The sequence below is a fragment of the Lampetra fluviatilis genome, chromosome 34 (assembly GCF_964198595.1).
Source record: "Lampetra fluviatilis chromosome 34, kcLamFluv1.1, whole genome shotgun sequence".
NCBI lineage: Eukaryota > Metazoa > Chordata > Hyperoartia > Petromyzontiformes > Petromyzontidae > Lampetra > Lampetra fluviatilis.
Window position 1 is genome coordinate 11,006,393 of NC_136308.1, and position 25,443 is coordinate 11,031,835.

A 25,443-nucleotide genomic window follows, 5' to 3' on the forward strand; every position below is an offset into this window, starting at 1 on the left:
TGTCTCTGTGTATCTCTGTGTGTCTATGTGTGTCTATGTGTGTCTCTCTGTCTCTGTGTGTCTATGTGTGTCTCTCTGTGTGTATCTCTGTGTGTCTCTGTGTATCTCTGTGTGTCTCTGTGTATCTCTGTGTGTCTATATGTGTCTCTCTGTGTGTCTCTCTGCGTCTCTGTGTGACGGCTATGGCTCATCTCCATCCTCACGCGAATCGTGACGTCAACGTTCCGTTCCCAGGGCAACTCGCTCTCGCGTCGCCATAGCAACTGGGCTACCCCCCCCCCACCATGATGCGGGAGAATCCCTGTCTCAGTGGACCCCCCCCCCCCTCTCGACCCCCTCCCCCCGATCCAAACCTGGGAAACAGAGTTATGGGTGATGAAGAGCGGGAGATGTGGTGATGGGAGACGGGGTGACGGGAGATATCGAAGGTAGATGCGGTGATGGTTGATTATATGCTGGTGATGGGCGATGGAAGATGTAGTGATGGGTGATGATTGTCGATGGGTGATGGGAGACGTGGTGATGTCTGATGTGAGATGAGAGACGTGGTGATGAGTGATGTGAGATGAGAGACGTGGCGATGGGTGGTGGGAGATGGGAGACGCATCCCCAATTGAGCCCCCTAATCCTCGCGGGGAATTTTAAATCGCAGCTTTTATTTCCACAGAAAGTAATCGCGGGGGGATAACAGAGGGGGGTGGGGGAGGGACCCGATGATTGATGAGTGCGAGAGGCGGGGCTGGGGGGCTGCCGGGATTCTAATGACGCGGGGAGGGGTGAGGAGGAGGTGAGGGGGGACGAGAGGGAGGGGGAGCGAGATGGGAGGGAGAGAGATGGGGGGGGGCAAGAGGGAGGGGCGAGAGGGAGGGGGATGGGCGAGATGGAGGGGGGGGCGAGAGGGAGGGAGGGGCGAGAGGGAGGGAGGGGGAGCGAGATGGGGGGAGAGAGATGGGGGGGGGCGAGAGGGAGGGGCGAGATGGAGGGGGGGGGGCGAGAGGGAGGGGCGAGATGGAGGGGGATGGGTGAGAGGGATGATCCGTGGAGTCCAAGGGACCTCCCGCGTTCGAGATGGAACGTGGGGAGAGATGATGATGATGGGGAAGAGATGATGATGATAATAATGGAAATATTATGATGGTGATGATTATTATGATGGAGGAAAGATGATGAATAATGATGACGCTCATGATTAATGGAAACATTATAATGATGGAGGAGAAATTATAATGTAGATGGATTTAAAATGATGATGGAGGAGGAGAGATGATTACGGTGGATGAGAAATGATGATCCTGATGCTAATGATTAATGATGAGAGATGATGAATAATGCTTAAGATTACGATGCTCATGATTCATGGAAATAAGATGATGATGGGTGAGATGCTGATGAATGGAGATGGTGGATGAGTGCTGGGCGAAGCGCGGCTGCACAAAGCGAGAGACTCTGCGAGGAGGAGGCGGCGTGCGAGTGGCCATCGGCATCGCCACGCGGCAGGATTCACGAGGGAGGGCGGTTTCACTTGCGTTGACATCTCGCACTGAATTGAGTGAGAAGGAGTGAATAGTCATCCTCCTCCCTCCCTCCCGGCCTGCTCCCCCCCCACTCCCTCCCTGCTCCCCTCCCACTCTCTCCCTCCCTCCCCTCTCCCTCCTCCATCGTGCGAGGAGCGGCGTGGTGAGAGCGGGGGGAGCGACAGCGAAGGGAGCCGAGGAGTCGGGGGAGGAGCAGATACAAGAAGCGGAGAGCGGGAAGAGGAGGGTGAGGAGGAGGGGTGAGGAGGTGAGGTGAGGAGGTGAGGTGAGGAGGAGGCGAGTAACGCCATGGCAACTGTCTGAGCGCTGGCAGGAAGAGAAGGGAGGAGAAAAGGCGCCGGGTCCGTGTCTCCTCCAGCAGCAGCACCACCACATTCTCCTCCTCTTCCTCGCCAATTCTTCATCACCACCTTCTCACCCCCCCCCCCCCCACCATCTCAGCGTTCCAAGATGCTGCAGACTCCGTTCGCCATCTTCTCGGCGCAGGAGGCGGCGCAGATGTACCGCACCAACTACGTGCGCAACTCGCGCGCCATCGGCGTGCTGTGGTCCATCTTCACCATCTGCTTCGCCATCATCACCGTGGTGGTGTTCGTGCAGCCCTACTGGGTGGGCGACGGGCCCGAGACGCCCCAGGCGGGATTCTTCGGCCTCGTCCATCGCTGCGTGGGCACGGGGCCCGCCAAGAGCGACCTCCGGTGCGAGGGGAGCTTCATGGACTTCTCGTCGGTGCCCTCGGGCGCCTTCAAGGCCGCCTCGTTCTTCGTCGCCACCTCCATGGTGCTCGCGTCCGCCTGCGTCGTCTGCTTCGCCCTCTTTTTCTTCTGCAACACGGCCACCGTCTACAAGATCTGCGCCTGGATGCAGCTCACGTCCGGTGCGACGGCGGCGGGCGCAGGAGGGATGGGATAGAGGGATGGAGGAGGATGATGGATGATGATGATGGAGAAGGATGATGATGATGGATGATGATGATGATGGAGGAGAATGATGCTGGAGGGTGATGATGGAGGGTGATGATGGAGGGTGATGATGGAGGGTGATGATGGAGGGTGATGATGGAGGATGATTATGATGGAGGAGGTGGAAGATGATGATGCTGATGGAGGATGATGATGGAGGAGGATGATGGAGGAGGATGATGGAGGAGGATGATGGAGGAGGATGATGGAGGAGGATGATGGAGGAGGATGATGGAGGATGATGATGATGGAGGAGTAGGGTGGCGGTGGTGGAGGATGATGATGGGTGTTTTTGGTAGTCCGGATCTGCTGGTGGTACTGGTTTTGTGATGTGCCATATAGTTGTCGTGGCGGTGATTTGTTTATGGTGGCCGTGGTGATTGTGTGATGGTGGTAATTTGTTGACGGTGGTGGTGTTGAATGGGTGAAGGTGGTGATTGGGTGATGGTGGTGGGGGTAATTACTGATGGTGCACCGACAGTACTGGTGGTGATGATGCTGCTTCTGATGGCCATAGGAGTGGATCTGTGAGTGGCTCCCCTGGTGGCGATGCTGACGATCCTGTTGAGGGTGTCTTTGGGTAGTGAGTGAGTGGCAGTGCCCTTTAATCGCCCACGATAGCTTCCCTTGAGGAGTCTCAAATCGACTCCGCAGCAGCAGGAGGAGGAGGAGGCTCAAGTGAGATGTTTGACCGTGGATGGAGGCAGCCGAAGAGCTTGGAGAACGAGGGGATAGCACGCTCGCAACTCCGCACAGATGAATCCTGGAATCCACTGCTGTGCAGCATGTCCATCTCCTGGCCACCTCGGAGCCCAAGCCAACAACATTGTTGGTGGCAAGCCTGGTGGTTGGTAGTGGTGGTGGCAAGCCTGGTGGTTGGTAGTGGTGGCACTGAAGGTGGTTGGTAGTGGTAGTGGTGGTGGTGGCACTGAAGGTGGTTGGTAGTGGTAGTGGTGGTGGTGGCACTGAAGGTGGTTGGTAGTGGTGGTGGTGGCACTGAAAGTGGTTGATGGTGGTGGTGGCACTGAAGGTGGTTGGTAGTGGTTGTGGGGGCACTGAAGGTGGTTGATGGTGGTGGTGGCACTGAAGGTGGTTGGTAGTGGTGGTGGGGGCACTGAAAGTGGTTGATGGTGGTGGTGGGGGCACTGAAAGTGGTTGATGGTGGTGGTGGTGGCACTGAAGGTGGTTGGTAGTGGTGGTGGCACTGAAGGTGGTTGGTAGTGTTGGTGGTGGCACTGAAGGTGGTTGGTAGTGGTGGTGGTGGCAGCACTGAAGGTGGTTGGTAGTGGTGGTGGTGGCACTGAAGGTGGTTGGTAGTGGTGGTGGTGGCACTGAAAGTGGTTGATGGTGGTGGTGGCACTGAAGGTGGTTGGTAGTGGTTGTGGGGGCACTGAAGGTGGTTGATGGTGGTGGTGGCACTGAAGGTGGTTGGTAGTGGTGGTGGGGGCACTGAAAGTGGTTGATGGTGGTGGTGGGGGCACTGAAAGTGGTTGATGGTGGTGGTGGTGGCACTGAAGGTGGTTGGTAGTGGTGGTGGTGGTGGCACTGAAGGTGGTTGGTAGTGGTGGTGGGGGCACTGAAGGTGGTTGATGGTGGTGGTGGCACTGAAGGTGGTTGGTAGTGGTGGTGGGGGCACTGAAGGTGGTTGGTAGTGGTGGTGGTGGCACTGCAGGTGGTTGGTAGTGGTGGTGGGGGCACTGAAGGTGGTTGATGGTGGTGGTGGCACTGAAGGTGGTTGGTAGTGGTGGTGGGGGCACTGAAGGTGGTTGGTAGTGGTGGTGGTGGCACTGAAGGTTATTGGTAGTGTTGGTGGGGGCACTGAAAGTGGTTGATGGTGGTGGTGGGGGCACTGAAAGTGGTTGATGGTGGTGGTGGTGGCACTGAAGGTGGTTGGTAGTGGTGGTGGTGGTGGCACTGAAGGTGGTTGGTAGTGGTGGTGGGGGCCCTGAAGGTGGTTGATGGTGGTGGTGGCACTGAAGGTGGTTGGTAGTGGTGGTGGGGGCACTGAAGGTGGTTGGTAGTGGTGGTGGTGGCACTGCAGGTGGTTGGTAGTGGTGGTGGGGGCACTGAAGGTGGTTGATGGTGGTGGTGGCACTGAAGGTGGTTGGTAGTGGTGGTGGGGGCACTGAAGGTGGTTGGTAGTGGTGGTGGTGGCACTGAAAGTGGTTGATGGTGGTGGTGGCACTGAAGGTGGTTGGTAGTGGTTGTGGGGGCACTGAAGGTGGTTGATGGTGGTGGTGGCACTGAAGGTGGTTGGTAGTGGTGGTGGGGGCACTGAAAGTGGTTGATGGTGGTGGTGGGGGCACTGAAAGTGGTTGATGGTGGTGGTGGTGGCACTGAAGGTGGTTGGTAGTGGTGGTGGTGGTGGCACTGAAGGTGGTTGGTAGTGTTGGTGGTGGCACTGAAGGTGGTTGGTAGTGGTGGTGGTGGTGGCAGCACTGAAGGTGGTTGGTAGTGGTGGTGGTGGCACTGAAGGTGGTTGGTAGTGGTGGTGGTGGCACTGAAAGTGGTTGATGGTGGTGGTGGCACTGAAGGTGGTTGGTAGTGGTTGTGGGGGCACTGAAGGTGGTTGATGGTGGTGGTGGCACTGAAGGTGGTTGGTAGTGGTGGTGGGGGCACTGAAAGTGGTTGATGGTGGTGGTGGGGGCACTGAAAGTGGTTGATGGTGGTGGTGGTGGCACTGAAGGTGGTTGGTAGTGGTGGTGGTGGTGGCACTGAAGGTGGTTGGTAGTGGTGGTGGGGGCACTGAAGGTGGTTGATGGTGGTGGTGGCACTGAAGGTGGTTGGTAGTGGTGGTGGGGGCACTGAAGGTGGTTGGTAGTGGTGGTGGTGGCACTGCAGGTGGTTGGTAGTGGTGGTGGGGGCACTGAAGGTGGTTGATGGTGGTGGTGGCACTGAAGGTGGTTGGTAGTGGTGGTGGGGGCACTGAAGGTGGTTGGTAGTGGTGGTGGTGGCACTGAAGGTTATTGGTAGTGTTGGTGGGGGCACTGAAAGTGGTTGATGGTGGTGGTGGGGGCACTGAAAGTGGTTGATGGTGGTGGTGGTGGTGGTGGTGGCACTGAAGGTGGTTGGTAGTGGTGGTGGGGGCCCTGAAGGTGGTTGATGGTGGTGGTGGCACTGAAGGTGGTTGGTAGTGGTGGTGGGGGCACTGAAGGTGGTTGGTAGTGGTGGTGGTGGCACTGCAGGTGGTTGGTAGTGGTGGTGGGGGCACTGAAGGTGGTTGATGGTGGTGGTGGCACTGAAGGTGGTTGGTAGTGGTGGTGGGGGCACTGAAGGTGGTTGGTAGTGGTGGTGGTGGCACTGAAGGTGGTTGGTAGTGTTGGTGGTGGTGGCACTGAAGGTGGTTGGTAGTGTTGGTGGTGGTGGCACTGAAGGTGGTTGGTAGTGTTGGTGGTGGTGGCACTGAAGGTGGTTGGTAGTGGTGGTGGTGGTGGCACTGAAGGTGGTTGGTAGTGTTGGTGGTGGCACTGAAGGTGGTTGGTAGTGGTGGTGGTGGTGGCAGCACTGAAGGTGGTTGGTAGTGGTGGTGGTGGCACTGAAGGTGGTTGGTAGTGGTGGTGGTGGCACTGAAGGTGGTTGGTAGTGGTGGTGGTGGCACTGAAGGTGGTTAATAGTGGTGGTGGTGGTGGTGGCACTGAATGTGGTTGGTAGTGGTGGTGGCACTGAAGGTGGTTGATGGTGGTGGTGGCACTGAAGGTGGTTGGTAGTGGTGGTGGTGGCACTGAAAATGGTTGGTAGTGGTGGTGGTGGCACTGCAGGTGGTTGGTAGTGGTGGTGGTGGCACTGAGGGTGGTTGATGGTGGTGGTGGTAGTGGTGGTGGTGGAATTGAAGGTGGTTGGTAGTGGTGGTGGCACTGAAGGTGGTTGATGGTGGTGGTGGTGGCACTGATGGTGGTTTGTAGTGGTGGTGGTGGTTGATGGTGGTGGTGGTGGCACTGAAGGTGGTTGATGGTGGTGGTGGTGGTGGTGGTGGCACTGCAGGTGGTTGATGGTGGTGGTGGCACTGAAAGTGGTTGATGGTGGTGGTGGCACTGAAAGTGGTTGATGGTGGTGGTGGTGGCACTGAAGGTGGTTGGTAGTGGTGGTGGTGGTGGGGGCACTGAAGGTGGTTGATGGTGGTGGTGGCACTGAAGGTGGTTGGTAGTGGTGGTGGGGGCACTGAAGGTGGTTGGTAGTGGTGGTGGTGGCACTGAAGGTGGTTGGTAGTGTTGGTGGTGGTGGCACTGAAGGTGGTTGGTAGTGTTGGTGGTGGTGGCACTGAAGGTGGTTGGTAGTGGTGGTGGTGGCACTGAAGGTGGTTGGTAGTGTTGGTGGTGGTGGCACTGAAGGTGGTTGGTAGTGGTGGTGGTGGTGGTGGTGGTGGCACTGAAGGTGGTTGGTAGTGGTGGTGGTGGCACTGAAGGTGGTTGGTAGTGGTGGTGGTGGCACTGAAAGTGGTTGATGGTGGTGGTGGTGGCACTGAAGGTGGTTGGTAGTGGTGGTGGTGGTGGCACTGAAGGTGGTTGGTGGTGGTGGCACTGAAGGTGGTTGGTAGTGGTGGTGGTGGCACTGAAGGTGGTTGATAGTGGTGGTGGTGGTGGCACTGAAGGTGGTTGGTAGTGGTGGTGGCACTGAAGGTGGTTGATGGTGGTGGTGGCACTGAAGGTGGTTGGTAGTGGTGGTGGTGGCACTGAAAGTGGTTGGTAGTGGTGGTGGGGGCACTGAAGGTGGTTGATGGTGGTGGTGGCACTGAAGGTGGTTGGTAGTGGTGGTGGGGGCACTGAAGGTGGTTGGTAGTGGTGGTGGTGGCACTGAAGGTGGTTGGTAGTGTTGGTGGTGGTGGCACTGAAGGTGGTTGGTAGTGTTGGTGGTGGTGGCACTGAAGGTGGTTGGTAGTGGTGGTGGGGGCACTGAAGGTGGTTGGTAGTGGTGGTGGTGGCACTGAAGGTGGTTGGTAGTGTTGGTGGTGGTGGCACTGAAGGTGGTTGGTAGTGTTGGTGGTGGTGGCACTGAAGGTGGTTGGTAGTGTTGGTGGTGGTGGCACTGAAGGTGGTTGGTAGTGGTGGTGGTGGTGGTGGTGGCACTGAAGGTGGTTGGTAGTGGTGGTGGTGGCACTGAAGGTGGTTGGTAGTGGTGGTGGTGGCACTGAAAGTGGTTGATGGTGGTGGTGGTGGCACTGAAGGTGGTTGGTAGTTGTGGTGGTGGCACTGAAGGTGGTTGGTAGTGGTGGTGGTGGTGGCACTGAAGGTGGTTGGTAGTGTTGGTGGTGGTGGCACTGAAGGTGGTTGGTAGTGTTGGTGGTGGTGGCACTGAAGGTGGTTGGTAGTGGTGGTGGTGGTGGTGGCACTGAAGGTGGTTGGTAGTGGTGGTGGTGGCACTGAAGGTGGTTGGTAGTGGTGGTGGTGGCACTGAAAGTGGTTGATGGTGGTGGTGGTGGCACTGAAGGTCGTTGGTAGTTGTGGTGGTGGCACTGAAGGTGGTTGGTAGTGGTGGTGGTGGTGGCACTGAAGGTGGTTGGTAGTGGTGGTGGTGGCACTGAAGGTGGTTGGTAGTGTTGGTGGTGGTGGCACTGAAGGTGGTTGGTAGTGTTGGTGGTGGTGGCACTGAAGGTGGTTGGTAGTGTTGGTGGTGGTGGCACTGAAGGTGGTTGGTAGTGGTGGTGGTGGTGGCACTGAAGGTGGTTGGTAGTGGTGGTGGTGGCACTGAAGGTGGTTGGTAGTGGTGGTGGTGGTGGCAGCACTGAAGGTGGTTGGTAGTGGTGGTGGTGGCACTGAAGGTGGTTGGTAGTGGTGGTGGTGGCACTGAAAGTGGTTGATAGTGGTGGTGGTGGTGGTGGTGGCACTGAATGTGGTTGGTAGTGGTGGTGGCACTGAAGGTGGTTGATGGTGGTGGTGGCACTGAAGGTGGTTGGTAGTGGTGGTGGTGGCACTGAAAATGGTTGGTAGTGGTGGTGGTGGCACTGCAGGTGGTTGGTAGTGGTGGTGGTGGCACTGAAGGTGGTTGATGGTGGTGGTGGTAGTGGTGTTGGTGGAATTGAAGGTGGTTGGTAGTGGTGGTGGCACTGAAGGTGGTTGATGGTGGTGGTGGTGGTGGCACTGCAGGTGGTTGATGGTGGTGGTGGCACTGAAAGTGGTTGATGGTGGTGGTGGTGGCACTGAAAGTGGTTGATGGTGGTGGTGGTGGCACTGAAGGTGGTTGGTAGTGGTGGTGGTGGTGGGGGCACTGAAGGTGGTTGATGGTGGTGGTGGCACTGAAGGTGGTTTGTAGTGGTGGTGGTGGTTGATGGTGGTGGTGGCACTGAAGGTGGTTGATGGTGGTGGTGGTGGCACTGCAGGTGGTTGATGGTGGTGGTGGCACTGAAAGTGGTTGATGGTGGTGGTGGTGGCACTGAAAGTGGTTGATGGTGGTGGTGATGGCACTGAAGGTGGTTGGTAGTGGTGGTGGTGGTGGGGGCACTGAAGGTGGTTGATGGTGGTGGTGGCACTGAAGGTGGTTGGTAGTGGTGGTGGGGGCACTGAAGGTGGTTGGTAGTGGTGGTGGTGGCACTGAAGGTGGTTGGTAGTGTTGGTGGTGGTGGCACTGAAGGTGGTTGGTAGTGTTGGTGGTGGTGGCACTGAAGGTGGTTGGTAGTGGTGGTGGTGGCACTGAAGGTGGTTGGTAGTGTTGGTGGTGGTGGCACTGAAGGTGGTTGGTAGTGGTGGTGGTGGTGGTGGCACTGAAGGTGGTTGGTAGTGGTGGCACTGAAGGTGGTTGGTAGTGGTGGTGGTGGCACTGAAAGTGGTTGATGGTGGTGGTGGTGGCACTGAAGGTGGTTGGTAGTGGTGGTGGTGGTGGCACTGAAGGTGGTTGGTAGTGGTGGTGGTGGTGGCACTGAAGGTGGTTGGTAGTGGTGGTGGTGGTGGCACTGAAGGTGGTTGGTAGTGGTGGTGGTGGCACTGAAGGTGGTTGGTAGTGGTGGTGGTGGCACTGAAGGTGGTTGATAGTGGTGGTGGTGGTGGCACTGAAGGTGGTTGGTAGTGGTGGTGGCACTGAAGGTGGTTGATGGTGGTGGTGGCACTGAAGGTGGTTGGTAGTGGTGGTGGTGGCACTGAAAGTGGTTGGTAGTGGTGGTGGTGGCACTGAAGGTGGTTGGTAGTGGTGGTGGGGGCACTGAAGGTGGTTGGTAGTGGTGGTGGTGGCACTGAAGGTGGTTGGTAGTGTTGGTGGTGGTGGCACTGAAGGTGGTTGGTAGTGTTGGTGGTGGTGGCACTTAAGGTGGTTGGTAGTGGTGGTGGGGGCACTGAAGGTGGTTGGTAGTGGTGGTGGTGGCACTGAAGGTGGTTGGTAGTGTTGGTGGTGGTGGCACTGAAGGTGGTTGGTAGTGTTGGTGGTGGTGGCACTTTAGGTGGTTGGTAGTGGTGGTGGTGGCACTGAAGGTGGTTGGTAGTGGTGGTGGTGGTGGTGGTGGCACTGAAGGTGGTTGGTAGTGGTGGTGGTGGCACTGAAGGTGGTTGGTAGTGGTGGTGGTGGCACTGAAATTGGTTGATGGTGGTGGTGGTGGCACTGAAGGTGGTTGGTAGTTGTGGTGGTGGCACTGAAGGTGGTTGGTAGTGGTGGTGGTGGTGGCACTGAAGGTGGTTGATGGTGGTGGTGGTGGCACTGCAGGTGGTTGGTAGTGGTGGTGGTGCACTGAAGGTGGTTGGTAGTGGTGGTGGTGGTGGTAGTGGTGGTGGTGGAATTGAAGGTGGTTGGTAGTGGTGGTGGTGGCACTGAAGGTGGTTGATGGTGGTGGTGGCACTGAAGGTGGTTGGTAGTGGTGGTGGTGGCACTGAAGGTGGTAGTGGTGGTGGTGGCGGCACTGAAGGTGGTTGGTAGTGGTGGTGGTGGTTGATAGTGGTGGTGGTGGTGGCACTGAAGGTGGTTGGTAGTGGTGGTGGCACTGAAGGTGGTTGGTAGTGGTGGTGGCGGTGGCACTGAAGGTGGTAGTGGTGGTGGTGGTGGCACTGAAGGTGGTTCGTAGTGGTGGTGGTGGTGGTTGATGGTGGTGGTGGTGGTGGCACTGAAGGTGGTTGGTAGTGGTGGTGGCACTGAAGGTGGTTGGTAGTGGTGGTGGCGGTGGCGATATGGGGTATTTGCCGTGTGTGTGTTTTGCTGAACCAGGCCATCCAAGTCCATCTATTGGCGTGGCTTCTGCACCTGCCCTAGGCCTCGCCTACATCGACTCGGCTTTTAATTAATACCCAGGCGTGCCTGATGGTGGTGGAATTGATGATAGTGTCGGTGATGGTGTTACGTGTGATACGTAGTAGTTGTGCTGGTATATTTGGTGGTGGTGGTGGAAGTGGTGGTGGTGGAAGTGGCAGTGCTGAAAGTGGAAGTGAAGGTGGTGTTGGTGTACATGGTGGTACTGTGGGTGGAATTGTGGTAGTGATGGCAATGTTGGTCGTAACGTGAGTGGTAGTGATGGTAGTAAGGTGAGTGGTGGTGGTGGTGATGGTGGTGATGGTAGTAATGTGAGTGGTGGTGATGGTGGTGATGGTAGTGATGTTAGTGATATGAGTGGTGGTGATGGTAGTGATGGTAGTAAGGTGAGTGGTAGTGATGGTAGTAAGGTGATGGTAGTGATGGTGGTGATGGTAGTAATGTGAGTGGTGGTGATGGTAGTAATGTGAGTGGTGGTGATGGTAGTGATGGTAGTAATGTGAGTGGTGGTGATGGTAGTGATGGTAGTAATGTGAATGGTGGTGATGGTAGTAATGGTAGCGATGGTAGTAAGGTGAGTGATGGTGGTGATGGTGGTGATCGTAGTAAGGTGAGTGGTGGTGATGGTGGTGATGGTAGTAAAGTGAGTGGTGGTGTTGGTAGTGATGGTAGTGAGGTGAGTTGGTGATGGTGGTGATGGTAGTAAGGTGAGTGGTGGTGATGGTAGTGATGGTAGTAATGTGAATGGTGGTGATGGTAGTGATGGTAGCGATGGTAGTAAGGTGAGTGATGGTGGTGATGGTGGTGATCGTAGTAAGGTGAGTGGTGGTGATGGTGGTGATGGTAGTAAAGTGAGTGGTGGTGTTGGTAGTGATGGTAGTGAGGTGAGTATTGGTGATGGTGGTGATGGTAGTAATGTGAGTGGTGGTGATGGTAGTGATGGTTGTAAGGTGAGTGGTGGTGATGGTGGTGATGGTAGTGATGGTAGTAAGGTGAGTGATGGCGGTGATGGTGATGATGGTAGTAAGGTGAGTGGTGGTGATGGTAGTAAGGTGAGTGGTGGTGGTGATGGTAGTGATGGTAGTAATGTGAGTGGTGGTGATGGTAGTGATGGTAGTAATGTGAGTGGTGGTGATGGTAGTGATGGTAGTAAGGTGAATGGTGGTGGTGATGGTGGTGATGGTAGTGAGGTGAGTGGTGGTGATGGTAGTAAGGTGAGTGGTGGTGTTGGTAGTGATGGTAGTGAGGTGAGTGGTGGTGATGGTGGTGATGGTAGTAAGGTGAGTGGTGGTGATGGTAGTGATGGTAGTAAGGTGAGTGGTGGTGATGGTGGTGATGGTAGTAAGGTGAGTGGTGGTGATGGTGGTGATGGTAGTAAGGTGAGTGGTGGTGGTGATGGTGGTGATGGTAGTAAGGTGAGTGATGGCGGTGATGGTGGTGATGGTAGTAAGGTGAGTGATGGTGGTGATGGTAGTAAGGTGAGTGGTGGTGGTGATGGTAGTGATGGTAGTAATGTGAGTGGTGGTGATGGTAGTGAGGTGAGTGGTGGTGATGATGGAGGGTCTTTTCCGTAACCCCACTTGTGGCGTGGTTACCTCTGTGGTTAACACCTCTGTGGTTAACAACTCTGTGGTTAACACGTCTGTGGTTAGTACCTGTTCTAGTTAGTACCTCTGTGGTGATTCCTGCTCCATTCTAAACCCCGCAGACCCCGTGGACAGGAGGAACAAGACTCCCCCCCACCCCCACGCCGCCCACCCCTCACCCCCCGCGTGCCCAGCGACCGCTCAACCGCACGCTCCACCACCATACGTGGCGTCCACCCCCACCGTGTCTCCATTCCACCCCCGCTCCTCCACCACGGGGCCCTCGCCCCGCCCGGACGCCTCCCCCTCCGTGAGCAGCCATCTCCATCACACTCACACAGCCCCCCTCCTCCCCATCCCCCCAGCCCCCCACCTCCCCAGCCACCCACCTCCCCAGCCCCCCACCTCCCCAGCCCCCCCACCTCCCCAGCCCCCCACCTCCCCAGCCCCCCACCTCCCCATCCCCCCCACCTCCCCAGCCCCCCACCTCCCCAGCCCCCCACCTCCCCATCCCCCCCACCTCCCCAGCCCCCCACCTCCCCAGCCCCCCACCTCCCCAGCCCCCCACCTCCCCATCCCCCCCTCCTCCCCAGCCCCCCACCTCCCCAGCCCCCCCACCTCCCCAGCCCCCCACCTCCCCAGCCCCCCACCTCCCCAGCCCCCCACCTCCCCATCCCCCCCTCCTCCCCAGCCCCCCACCTCCCCAGCCCCCCCACCTCCCCAGCCCCCCACCTCCCCAGCCCCCCACCTCCCCAGCCCCCCACCTCCCCAGCCCCCCACCTCCCCAGCCCCCCACCTCCCCAGCCCCCCTCCTTCCCATCCCCCCACCTCCCCAGCCCCCCTCCTCCCCAGCCCCCCACCTCCCCATCCCCCCTCCTCCCCAGCCCCCTCCTTCCCATTCCCCCACCTCCCCATCCCCCCACCTCCCCAGCCCCCCTCCTTCCCATCCCCCCACCTCCCCAGCCCCCCTCCTCCCCAGCCCCCCACCTCCCCAGCCCCCCACCTCCCCAGCCCCCCCTCCTTCCCATCCCCCCACCTCCCCAGCCCCCCCTCCTTCCCATCCCCCCTCCTCCCCAGCCCCCCACCTCCCCAGCCCCCCACCTCCCCAGCCCCCCACCTCCCCAGCCCCCCTCCTCCCCAGCCCCCCACCTCCCCAGCCCCCCACCTCCCCAGCCCCCCCTCCTTCCCATCCCCCCACCTCCCCAGCCCCCCCTCCTTCCCATCCCCCCTCCTCCCCAGCCCCCCTCCTCCCCAGCCCCCCACCTCCCCAGCCCCCCCTCCTTCCCATCCCCCCACCTCCCCAGCCCCCCTCTTCCCCAGCCCCCCACCTCCCCAGCCCCCCACCTCCCCAGCCCCCCCTCCTTCCCATCCCCCCACCTCCCCAGCCCCCCCTCCTTCCCATCCCCCCTCCTCCCCAGCCCCCCTCCTCCCCAGCCCCCCACCTCCCCAGCCCCCTCCTCCCCAGCCCCCCCTTCTTCCCATCCCCCCACCTCCCCAGCCCCCCCTCCTCCCCAGCTCCTCACCTCTGCAGCCCCTCAACTCCTACTAAACCCCCCACCCCCCACACTGCTCGCCACCTCGCCCCCAGCCCCCGTCCATCCCTGGCCTCGTTCCTCGCTGTGCCGCCTCATTAATCTTCGCCTCACGCGCGCCTTCTCCCTCTCTCGCGCTCTCTCTCTCTCTCGCCCTCTCTCTCGCTCTCTCTTGCCCTCTCTTTCACTCTCTCTCTCGCCCTCTCTCTCTTGCCCCCTTTCTCCCTCTCTCCCATCCTCCTTCCCTCTGTCCATCTCCCTCATGTTGCTGTGGCCTCTCTGTCTCTCTCGCTCTCGCCTGCACTCTCTCACTCGCTCTCTCTCGCTCTCTCGCGCTTTCTCCAGCATTCTCTCGCCATTCTCTTTTTTTTTACAATCAGAGGAAACAAGAAGATGTTCGGTGTAGTCGGCACTTTGCTTCGTTCATCATTTCGTTTTTTTTAATGCTTTCCTTTATATCCCCCCCCCTCTTGCTCGCTCTCTCGCTCACTCTCGCTCACTCTCTCGCTCTCCCTCTCGCTCTCTCTTTTTTAAACTACGACAAGTGCTGCATCTGCACGCAGCCCTTCTCGCAGTCCAACGGCCCTCGACGGGTAGCTCATAACTGCATGCAGAGCTCTCCGTCATCTGCCACCGAGCACACGGCCTCCTCCAGCGCCCACTGCTCCTTGAAGGCCGGCACGGCGTGGGTCAGCCGCGCATGGCGGAACTCCAGCCACACCCTGGCTCCGACCAGAGCGCGGAAGATGCCCAGGCTGCTGGCTGGACGTTTCCCCTCCACGGCCACCTTCCTCGCCCTGTATATGGCGAGGAAGGCATAGTCGACGAGCATGTTGACCAGCCCCTGAAGATGTTGGGATCCGTCGCCCTTTTGGTATCCAAAGATGAGGACCGTCGGGGAGAAGTGGAGGCTGAACCTTAGGAGGATGTTTCTCAGGACCTTGAACAACAAGTCAAGGCTCTTGCAATCCACGTATTGGTGCACCACCGTCTCCACTTTACCGCAGAACCGGCACTACGGCGACGTGTTGGTGAAGCGCGCCAGGGAGGCGTTGGTGGTGACGATGCCGTGGGTGATGCTCCAGCTGAGGTCACCGATGCGGTTGTACGTCGGGCTGGAGTAGAGTTGCCTCTAGCGAGGCCTCTCTGGAGAGATGCAGGGCAGGGCTTTCCTCCAGGCATGGTCCTTGTGGCTCCTCAGGGTGTCCTGTTGGTGAAACCGGACCATGTAGGAGTAGAGCACCTTCCTCTTTACATTTGCGAAGGCCACCTCCGGTAGGTCTTCCAGCCGGCACAGGTTGTAATCCGCCTTCGCTTGTCGGCATTGGCGATGCAGTGGCACGACAGAGAGCTCCGGTGGAGGGGGACTGAGAGGGGCCTCGTCATCTCCAACACCAATGGGGGGAATTCTCCCCGCTGCCGCTGAGAAGGCCCCCTTGGCTTCGGCCAGGATCCGGGCAGCCACCCGGAGCGACTGCAGCACTGTTTTTGCGGCCATGTCTGCTGGTCCGAGCCACCGGCCCAGTGTTCCAGGCTCCACCAGATCTCCCATCCTGGTGAGCCGCGCATTGGCGAGGCGCCTCCATGCCAGGGGTGGCAGTGGTGGATGGCAGCTTTGTCTGTGGGTTCCTGAGGATCGGATCGAAGACCAGATCCCCGGCCGATCGCGGCTGATTCAGCCTCCTGACGGCGAGGGAACTTCATGTCTGCAGGACGCTCCTGTTGAAATGTGTCAGCTGTCCCAGTGGGAGGCCCTGTAGGTCCATGTAGAATAGTTGTTTGGAGCACTGCAGACCCTCCAGCTGTTTCAGGAGGAAGGAGGCCGTGACGCTCCAGGCTGGTGCAGGGGTAGCGTGCAGGAACTTTTGCGCGGCCTGCAGTCGGAAGGTGGCCAGCTGACTCCGCAAGCAAACCAGCCCGTGACTGCCCTCGTCCAGTGGCAGGGCCAGGACCCTAACCGCGACCCGGTGTCCTCCGCCCGACCAGAAGAAGTCGAAGACTCACTTCTGAAGCGCGTTGACGAGGCTCATGGGGGGGTGCAGGGAGAAGAGTCGGTGCCACAGCATGGACGTCACCAGCTGGTTCACCACCAACGTCTTTGTCCTGAAGGTGAGGAACTTGCACAGGCGTCTCCAGGTGCCCAGCCACTCCTTCACCTTCTCCTCCAACTCGACCCAGTTCCTTTGCGGTGGTTCCTCCTCTGGTCCGAGGAACATCCCCAGGTGGTGCAGCGATGTTGTGCTCCAATTGATGGCTTTTGCATTCTCCGGACACTCGGTCATGTCCCACGCTCCCACCAGCAGGCCGCTGCACTTTTGCCAGCTCATTTTGGATGAGGAGGCCTTCGAAAAGACTTCCTGGCACTCGTGCAGCAGGGTGACATCATCCAGGGAACGCAGGATGAGGAGGACATCGTCCTCCTCATCATCCCTGAGCACCAGGCCGCTGAGTCTCCACCTTATGAGACTCAGGAAAGGCTCTAATGCCAGGGCATAAGGTTGGCCCGACAATGGGCATCCCTGTCTCACTCCTCGCTCGAATTTGACCGGGGCAGTGAGGGCACCGTTGACCTTGATCATGCACTCTGACTTGGTGTAGAGTAGGCGGATCGTTCGGACAAAGCCATCCCCAAAACCAAAGGTCTTGAGGGTTCCCAGCAAGTATTTGTGGTCCACTCTGTCAAAAGCTTTTTCCTGGTCAAGGGCCAGAAACGCGATTGTGATGCCCAACCTCTGGGACACCACGATGAGGTCCCTGACCAGGAAGATGCAGTCGTGGATGGTTCGTCCGGGGATGGTGTAGGACTGGTCCCTGTTTACGACTTGTGCAATCACCCCTTTCAGTCACAGGGAGAGAGCCTTCGTCAATATTTTGTAGTCGGTGTTCAGGAGGGACACCGGACGCCAGTTTTGTAGGTGCCTCAGGTCTCCGTTCTTGGGAAGCAGAGTGAGCACCGCCCTCCTCCAAGACTGAGGCATCACCCCGGTGACATAGGCTTCCTCCAGCACCTCTCTGTAGTCCTTCCGTAGGGATAGCCAAAAAATGGCGTAAAACTCCCCTGTTAGCCCGTCTAACCCTGGGGATTTATTTGGGACCAGTCCTCTTACAGCTGCGTCAAGGTAATTCCTGGTGAGCTTTTGCTCTAGCAGCTCTTTCCCGTCTTCCCCCAGGGTGGGTAGACCACTCCATGCCTCCGCCTGGGCCGCTCCGGATGTTTCTTCAAGGGAGAACCGGCTGCTGTAGACGTCTCTGATGATGGTCGATTTCTGCTGGAGTTCGTGCGCTAGGACACCGTCACCATCAAAGAGGCACTCCATAGATTTGCGTCTCCTGTTCTGCCTCCCGAGGGAGTAGAAAAGCGGGGATCCTGTGTCAAGATCGGTGATGAGCTTCACCCGGGATCGCACAAACGCCCCCCTCATCTGCTCCTCCTGTAGCCCTTTGAGACGCTCCCCATTCTCCTCGTATTCTCGGAGAAGAGCAGGGTCACTGTCCTCGGCGAGGCGACTCTCCAAATCGAGGACTCGGGCTTCCATGTCGGTGATGTCTGCGTTCTTCAGTCTGGTGCTCCCCCAGGTGTATTGTTGGCACAACAGCCTAGTGTGCATTTTACCCATATCCCACCACTGGGCCAGAGAGTCGAACTACGTTTTGGTTTTTCGCCACTCTTCCCAGAAGTCCTCGAACATTTCTATGAAGGCGCCATCCTCCAGCAGCGAGTTGTTAAAATGCCAGTGGGACGCGCCCTCGTGGGCCCTCTCCAGCCTGACACGGAGCACGATGAGGTTGTGGTCCGTGAAGGGTGCCGCCCTGATGCCAGACGTTATGACGCATGTCACAAAGCTCTTGGAGATGTAAAATCTGTCGAGTCTGGACTGTGTCACCGAGCCATCGCGCCTCGTCCTCGTGTACGTGAACTGGCGTTGGCCCGGGTGATGTATGCGCCACACATCCACCAAGGCGGCATCCTCCAGGAGTCCCTGCATTTCCCTCTTCGGCCCAACTCCCCCCGGCTGCCTCCCCGAACGATCCAGGGCGCCGATTGTACAGTTGTGGTCGCCCCCCACAATCACGCACTCGTCGTCCGGGATCCCGGTCAGGTGCCTCCTCAGGAAGTGCAGAAACTGGTTCTTCTCCTTGTTGGTCACCGGCGCATATACGTTCAGTAGGTGGGTGGTGACATCGCCCACCCTGACCGTTACCCTGAGCAGCCTTCCCTTCACCACTTTGGTCTGGGTGATGAGCTTGGGATTAAACCCTTTAGCAAACAGGGTCGCGACTCCACAGGAGGTGTTGTCAAGGTGGCTGTAGAAGGAGTCCCCTCCCCACTCCTTCCTCCAGTCATCCTCGTCCTCGACTGTGAGATGCGTCTCCTGAATGAAGAAGACAGAGGCAGCGTGTTTCCTCACAAGAGACATTGCGGAAAGCCTCCGCACTGCCTTCCTGCACCCGTTCACGTTTAGGGAGCTGATGTACATAGGCATTGCTTGTTCCTTGTCTCCGTGGCCTCTTACCTAGTAATTTGTTTGCGGAAATATCTCAGCTTTGCCCTCTGCTTGCCCCAGGACTCGAGTCCCTGCTTGGCGAGGAGTCTCTCGGCTTGAGTCACAGAGGCCTTTATTGCCTTGCTGTCCTTCCATCGAGCCAAGGCAATGTCCGCTCTGTCCATCCTCCCGTTGGTCTCGTCGAGGAAGTGCCAGAGATCTTCCGGGGAGACCAGGGAAGTCTGAGGGTCAAGGAGTGTAGACCCCTGGCTGCTCGCTCCCCACGCTGAAGCAGTCGTCCCGATCTGAGTCAATTTCCCCGGCGTCCGGCTCCACTGGAAGAGCTGCAGCAGCTGGGCTGGCGCATGGCTCAGCGGCGTCCTCTCCCCCAGTGTCAGGGAAGGCCTGGGATGGCTCCTGCTCAGGCTCTTCAGGTGGATGGCCCGGTGTCTCTTCCACTGGTTTTGGGTCAGCAGTGGGAAGGGGACCTTCCTCCTCGTTCCCATCCATTTCGTCCTCGCCCTTGGTCAGTGTGCTCGATGTCTTTCCACCGACTTCCTCCTCTTGGTCGCGGGCGGAGCAAATAGTATTTGTCCTCGCTTCATACATAGCTGGTGGGGAGTGAGTCTCTATGACCACAGTAGATGGGTCAATATCCGTGGCGATGTCGCCTTTATCGTCCACTGTCTCCTGCTGTGGAAACCCTTCCCCAGACGCACGCTGCTTCTTCTTCTCGGCAGGTTTCTCCCTCGCTGCCCGCGCGTCACTCGGCGTGGTGTCCGGGGTGGCGAAAACCCCGTCTTCAGCGTCTGGCAGCTGTTCTGCTTCCTCCCCTGGTGTGGGGGGTTTCACTGCTTCTTTCGGTTCGAGGTCTGGGAGAGGTTCCTCTTCTGAATTTGACCCTTGCGATCCGGGTCCTTCTGTATTTTTCTTCTTGCGATTTGTTGCTTGAGGCGACGATGTTGGGGCCACGGCCCCAGGTGTAGGAGGCTGCGTGGCTGGCGGGTCCGATGTGGGCTGTTGGGGGCCTTGTTGCAATGGGGGCTCTTGCTGCTTTGACCCCTTTGCTCTGCCTCCCTCCTCCCCGCTCTTTTTTTCGACCCTTGCTGTCGTCGGTTTAGGGCAATCCCTTCGGAAGTGCCCCTCTTCTTTGCAAAGATTGCATTTGATGCAATCCTTGGCATAAAACAGTCTATGGGCAATGCCTACATAGACAATCACAAAAGAGCCCTCCTCCTGTTGTCCCGGAGTCAGCAGGACATGCACCTGCCTCCTGAAAGATCAAATGTGTTTCAGGGCGGGGTCTCTGCACCCCAGCTTGGACACGTGCTCCAGCATGTCCTTGTCGGGGATGTAGGGCGGCACGTTCGAAACGACGATTCGCGCCGCCACCGAAGCGACGGGTTCCAGTTGGACGTCGAGTCCCTCCACGGTCATCTACTTCTCGACGACCGCATCGGCCACCTTTTTCGTCGTCAGGTAGAAGACGGCTTTCCCGCTGATCTTCGAGGCGTGGGTGACGGTGGCTGGCGGGACGATGGCGGCCAGAGCCGCGATGTACTCCTCGATCGTGACGGAGCTCGAGGCGTAGCAGCGGATGCCGTTTTCGCGCGGTGGAAGTGGCCGCTGCGCGCTTGGGGGAGGTTGGCCTTGGAGCAGAGGCCCAAGTGGGGGGCCTCGTGACCTGTGCGTAGGTGGCCATATTGTTCCTCCTACCTTCAAAACCTGCCTGACCGTGGTGTTGCGCTTCTATACAGAGCTCTCCTCGAGAGAGTGTAAACTGAGGATCAAGAAATAATCCTCGTTTAAGAAAAAAAAGAAAGAAAAAGGAAAATAAATTAATACATTTATTTATTGAATAAACAAATTGTTTTTATTTATATATTGAATAAATTAACCTATTGAGAAAAAGTATGTGAATCTATATATAAATAAAATATTTTTGAGATCTAATTGTAAATTTACGTGCTAAATAAATAAATGTATTCTGCACACCATGGAAGCCACCTAATAGTTAATCATTAACTATTACTGGTAGGAACGAAGTGAACCAGCCTACAATAGATTATATCGTCCGTCCGTCCGTCTGTCCGTGTAGCAACATCGCCCCCTACTGCAAACACTTGGCATGACCCTACAAAAACCTTTAGACTCAGTGACGCTTTCCTGGCTAAACAAGTGTAACATTCCCTTATAATTCCCTCAGATAGCTTTTAATTAAAACATTTAAATTAATGAGGCTTTCCTGGCTAAACAAGTGTAACATTCCCTTATAATTCCCTGAGATAGCTTTTAATTAAAACTTTTAAATTAAAATTTAACTCACAGCAGCCTAAAGCCTACAGCTAGGCCTAAAGCCTCGAACTACGCCTCAAACTCTCCCTTCGTATCGTACCCCCGCGTGTATGCAAGGGAGTTAATGTTTAACAATGTTACATTCCCTGATGCTTTTAAATAGAAACATTTAAATTTAAAGCTTTTACATAAATAATAAAAACATTTAAATTAAAAATTAACTCACGGCGGCCTAAAGCCTACAGCTAGGCCTAAAGCCTAGAAGTAGGCCTCAAACTCTCCCTTCGTATCGTACCCCCGCGTGTGTGAAAGGGAGTTAATGTTTAACAATGTTACATTCCCTGATGTTTTTAAATAGCAACATTTACATTTAAAGCTTTTACATAAATAATTAAAACATTTAAATTAAAAATTAACTCACAGCGGCCTAAAGCCTACAGTTAGGCCTAAAGCCTAGAACTAGGCCTCAAACTCTCCCTTCGTATCATCCGATTAGGTGTAGCAACATCGCCCCCTACTGCAAACACTTGGCAAGACCCTAGAAAAACCTTTAGACTCAGTGGGGCTTTCCTGGCTAAACAAGTGTAATAATACATTATGTTTATATTCTTTGGTTATTCGTTCCTACCAGCCCACCCCGCAGGGTCCTGTTAGGTTGCTTAAGCCGCAAAGTCAACAATAGCTTTCCAATTGCTTGTGTGGCCTTACATCTCTGTGCTACCACGGCAAATGCCTACTCTTGGCTCACACAAGAAACAAGTTATAACAAATCTCATATAGTTTGAGATTCGTAAACTTAGATTAATAAAGTCACGTAGAAGGGAAATAATAAAATAATATAAATATAAAACAATAAAAATTATCACGACGTTTTGACCGCAACACAAGCAATCATCATCAGGTGTGAAATCCACAGCAAGAATTATTTTTTCAAATTTTCTTGGTGTGGATTTCACACCTGATGACGATTGCTTGTGTTGCAGTCAAAACGTCGTGATAATTTTTATTGTTTTATATTTATATTATTTTATTATTTCCCTTCTACGTGACTTTACTGAAAGAACCAAGAATATGAATCCCTGCAGTCACGAAAGCTTTAAATCAAAATTGAGATTAACAACATAAGCAGAAGAATACCGGAACAATAAGCAAAGTTAAAAAAAACCTGTAAAGTATGAAAACGATGCTTGAATTAACTATGGGATTGAGCACAGCGCCTAAGAAACACCACCGTGTTTCAAAAGGCTATGCCTCACCCTGAGCTGTTAAGCTTTAGAAAGTAAAGAAAAATAGAAAAACACACAAATAGTACGACCTGTATGTGAAAGAGGCAGATTACTTACTCTTGGTGAGTAAAATCTGGAAAGAAAGAAATTAAATAGAAGTGGGTTTGTAAGATTTATAAAGGTCAACTGGGGAACTCATACGAATAGCGCCCTCTCTCCCCCTCTCTCTCGCCATCTCTCTCCCAATCCTCCTTCCCTCTCTGCCCCCCCCCCCCCCGTGTTACCGCTGTCCCGTTGTCTCTCCTGCTCTCTCCAGCACTCTCTCACCCTCTCTCACCCTCTCCAGAGCTCTTGCTCGTGGTCTCGCGTTAACAGTGGAGCTGAGGAACAAGGGCCTCACATCTCCCCCCTTCCCCCCACTCCTCACCCCACTCCTCACCCCACTCCTCACCCCGTACATCACGTGCACCTGTGTCCCGTGTAGGCGCTCGGAGGGCCCGAGCCAGAATTCCGAGTTGTCTTCTGAGCCACCGAGTACTGCCCACCCCCCCACCAATACCGGGGCTCAGCGCTAAGAGCAACCCATTTCAGTGCTCGAATCTCGCTGTTCAAAGCTCGAATCTTGGACTCGATCGTTCAATGCTAAACCTTCGTGCTGCGGGCCTCCTTGCTGCACAGAGCTCTCACCCGGTGTTCAGCGTCGAGTATTCAGGGTAAAGCGCAGGACTCAATCAGTTGAGGTTATAGGTGCTCCGTACTTAAGAGTTCAGTGTTTGGTATTCAGAGGTTCGTTCCCCGAACCTCGGTGCCTCGGCGCTCAACGTCTTAAGAGTTTAGCACTTGGACTTCATTGCTCGGGACAGCGAATTCTTGCGCGGCGTGGTAAATGCATTCCTGAAAAGTGCTGCATTACGGAAAAATGCACTAAGCGATGAGTTGCATAAATGAACACCGTGATCCAAGTTTTGAAGCAGATTTACATTTAAAAATCAGCCCCGTGGTTATCCCATGGCGGGACAGAGAAGCGAGAACAGGGACACCTACGTCCCCTCGCACTGTCTCACTCCGCGCGCCGTCCCAACCCACGCACCATATTCATTCAGATTGAGTAAAAACTCGCCCCTACTAAAGAGGGCATCGCAATACTGTACAGTGTAAAGTAAACGAAGGTAGTCCTACCTATACCTTCAAGCCTCATGTAAAACTATAAAAATGAGAGGACCTATTCAAGGAAAAGCTAATAGGAGTCTTGCAGAGTTTCCTGAACTGTTCGGTGCTCGGAACCAAATCTGAGGGCCGGCGGAGGAGAGTTCCAAATCTTAGGCACCACTCAAGATGGCCCCTGCTACCGCTCAGCGTAGAATGAAACGGTTGAGTTAGCAGGGCCTGGCCTGAGGGGTGCAAGGTACGTGTCTAATAGACGTAGTCTGGGGGGACCAAACGGAACTGCACACAACTGAGGACCAATGCCGATTTGAGCTTTATAGGTTCGATTACAGCTAACTTAAATTGTATGGGATAACTCCTACAGATTCTGGCTAATACGTCTAAGCATGTGGGCAGCCCGCATTCTGGACCAGCCGTGTCACTCCACGCCTGTACCCAGAATTCCCGTACCGCTCGGTCTCGCAACTCGAGAAAGTAGTTTGTCCAAAAAGTGTTACCGGACGGAAGAGAAACGCGTTGTAGCCAAAACGCGTTGCAGCATGAACGCCGGCACTCGGAGATACGTGGTCAGTGCTCTGAGAGCTTTGAGCACAAATTCTCAGCGCTTCGAACCGCCAAGTTCAGGACTTTGGGGCTCAAAGCTAAAACCTCGGTGCCCTCAGCGCCCGGAGCTCTCTGCCCTCGGGTGCTGTCCGGGTGGTGCGGGTGTTGAAGAACCCTCGTGTAGCCTGAACAGACTGTTGGGGCAAGTTCTGTTAGCGAATGGCACCTGTGAAGGCTGGCACAGCACACGAGGGGGTGGGTGGCCAGTACCATTCCAGGCCGCCTAGGGAAGGCCCAGAACCGGTCCAGATAACCGTCGCCGACGTTGGCCGTGAGCAGGAATCGAACCCGGTGTCCTAGCCTGGTTCGTAGCGCAGCACTCGCTAACCTGCTACACCACCCCCACCTACCACCCCCCCCCCCCGTGTCAATGGTGCATGTAGCCGGATGCCTTGTGCTGGGCTGCCTGGTGTTCCCCGATGGCTGGGACGCGGCAGAGGTGCGTGCCCTGTGCGGTGAGCACGCCAGCAAGTACACGCTGGGCGAGTGCTCGGTGCGCTGGGCCTACATCCTCGCCATCATCGCCATCCTCGACGCCATGATCCTCGCCTTCCTCGCCTTCGTGCTGGGCAACCGTGGCAACGCGACGCTGCCCCCGGACCTCCGCTCCGACTCCAAGGGTGAGCCCCGCAGTGGTGGCGATGGTGGTTATGATGGTGGTGATGACGACCGTTATGCTATTTATCCACAATTCTCGATTAACGTTGATTTGAACTTCAAACCTGAGTCCAACCCCAACCCCGAGTCCAAAACTCACTAACTATCATCCCTAACCATCCACCCTGAACCCGAACCCCTCCCCAAAAACCCCAACCCACCCCTACCCCCTTCTTGTAACGCTAAACCGAACCCTGGCCCTGGCTAACCTACAGCCTGCGCCCTACTGACCGTGCTCTTCTCCCTGTGTCTGCCTCCCTCTGTGCTTCCTTCTCTTGGCCTCCTTCTCTGTGTCTCTTTCTCTGCTCCCCCCTCTCTGCCCCTCCTCCGCTCCTCCCCACATCGCCGTGCGCTCAGACAACATGGCCTGAGGTGAGGGTGCCAACCCAGCCCCTGGGGCTTGCGCGGTCTGAGCCTCAGAGGTTCTCAGGTTGGAAAGATGTTAACTACCTCGCCTGGTACACAGGAGGTCGTGGGTTCGATCCCGACCCTGACGCCTGCTGCTGTATATTTGGAATTTGTGGCGTCTCTCTTCCCGTGGTCGCATGGAGTTTTCTCCGGATCCTCCGTTTTTTCCCTCCACATTTAGAATCAACATTACGCGTTTAGAGTATTTGGCTGCTATACATTTCTGATAAGCCACTTTGTTGATGAATTATCATGTGTGGCCAGGTCGCTTTTGATAAAGAGCTCATATATAGCTCAGTGGGCCTTACCTAGTAACATAAAAAGAAAATGGTTTCAATAGGTTAGTTTTAGTTTAAAACAGCGCTTGCCCAAATGGCCCGTTAAGGCTACATGGGGAGCCTTTGTCTTTGTGCCTTAGCTGCTAAAATAAATAGATTTTGCGAGTGAGAGGTTCTGAGAGGTGTGAGATGTTATGAAGTCCTCCTCATTGGTGTGGCGGTGAAGGTATGCATGTAAACGTGTGTGCATGTATACGTGTGGGGAGCCGTAGTGTAGCGGTTAGCGCTACAAAACCCGGCGACCTGAGTTCGATCCCGCTACTCGCTAACAACACTTGCCACAACAGTCTGCTAAGGCTATATGGGGATCTTTGTTTTGTCTTTGTAGGGTTCTGTCTGTGTATGGGGAGTGGCAGTGCAGTTGGCACCCTGCGTTGTGAATGTAGCCACCACAACTCGATTCTTGCTCATGATCACCATCAGTGGGGAACATCTGAACTGTCCTGGGCCTCCCCTAAGTTGGCTCGGCCCTAAAAGCGTAGATGTGTTG

At 56.1% G+C, this 25,443-nt stretch overlaps 1 protein-coding gene across 3 annotated transcripts in view; it reads left to right on the forward strand.

Moving 5' to 3' along the window:
* The first annotated feature begins 345 nt into the window (after positions 1 to 345).
* Positions 346 to 25,443, forward strand: part of LHFPL4 (LHFPL tetraspan subfamily member 4) — a 31,475-nt gene continuing 6,377 nt past the window's right edge. The window contains exons 1-5 of one of the 3 annotated variants that reach the window (XM_078872514.1): positions 359 to 428; positions 1,671 to 1,782; positions 1,977 to 2,412; positions 23,934 to 24,170; positions 24,565 to 24,579. In XM_078872514.1, the coding sequence (XP_078728640.1) occupies positions 376 to 428; positions 1,671 to 1,782; positions 1,977 to 2,412; positions 23,934 to 24,170; positions 24,565 to 24,578 (852 nt within the window). In that variant the 5' untranslated portion in view covers positions 359 to 375 and the 3' untranslated portion in view covers position 24,579. Of the gene's footprint in view, positions 429 to 1,670; positions 1,783 to 1,976; positions 2,413 to 23,933; positions 24,171 to 24,564; positions 24,580 to 25,443 lie in introns of all 3 variants that reach the window. The other 2 variants (XM_078872513.1, XM_078872516.1) reach the window with 2 other exon arrangements.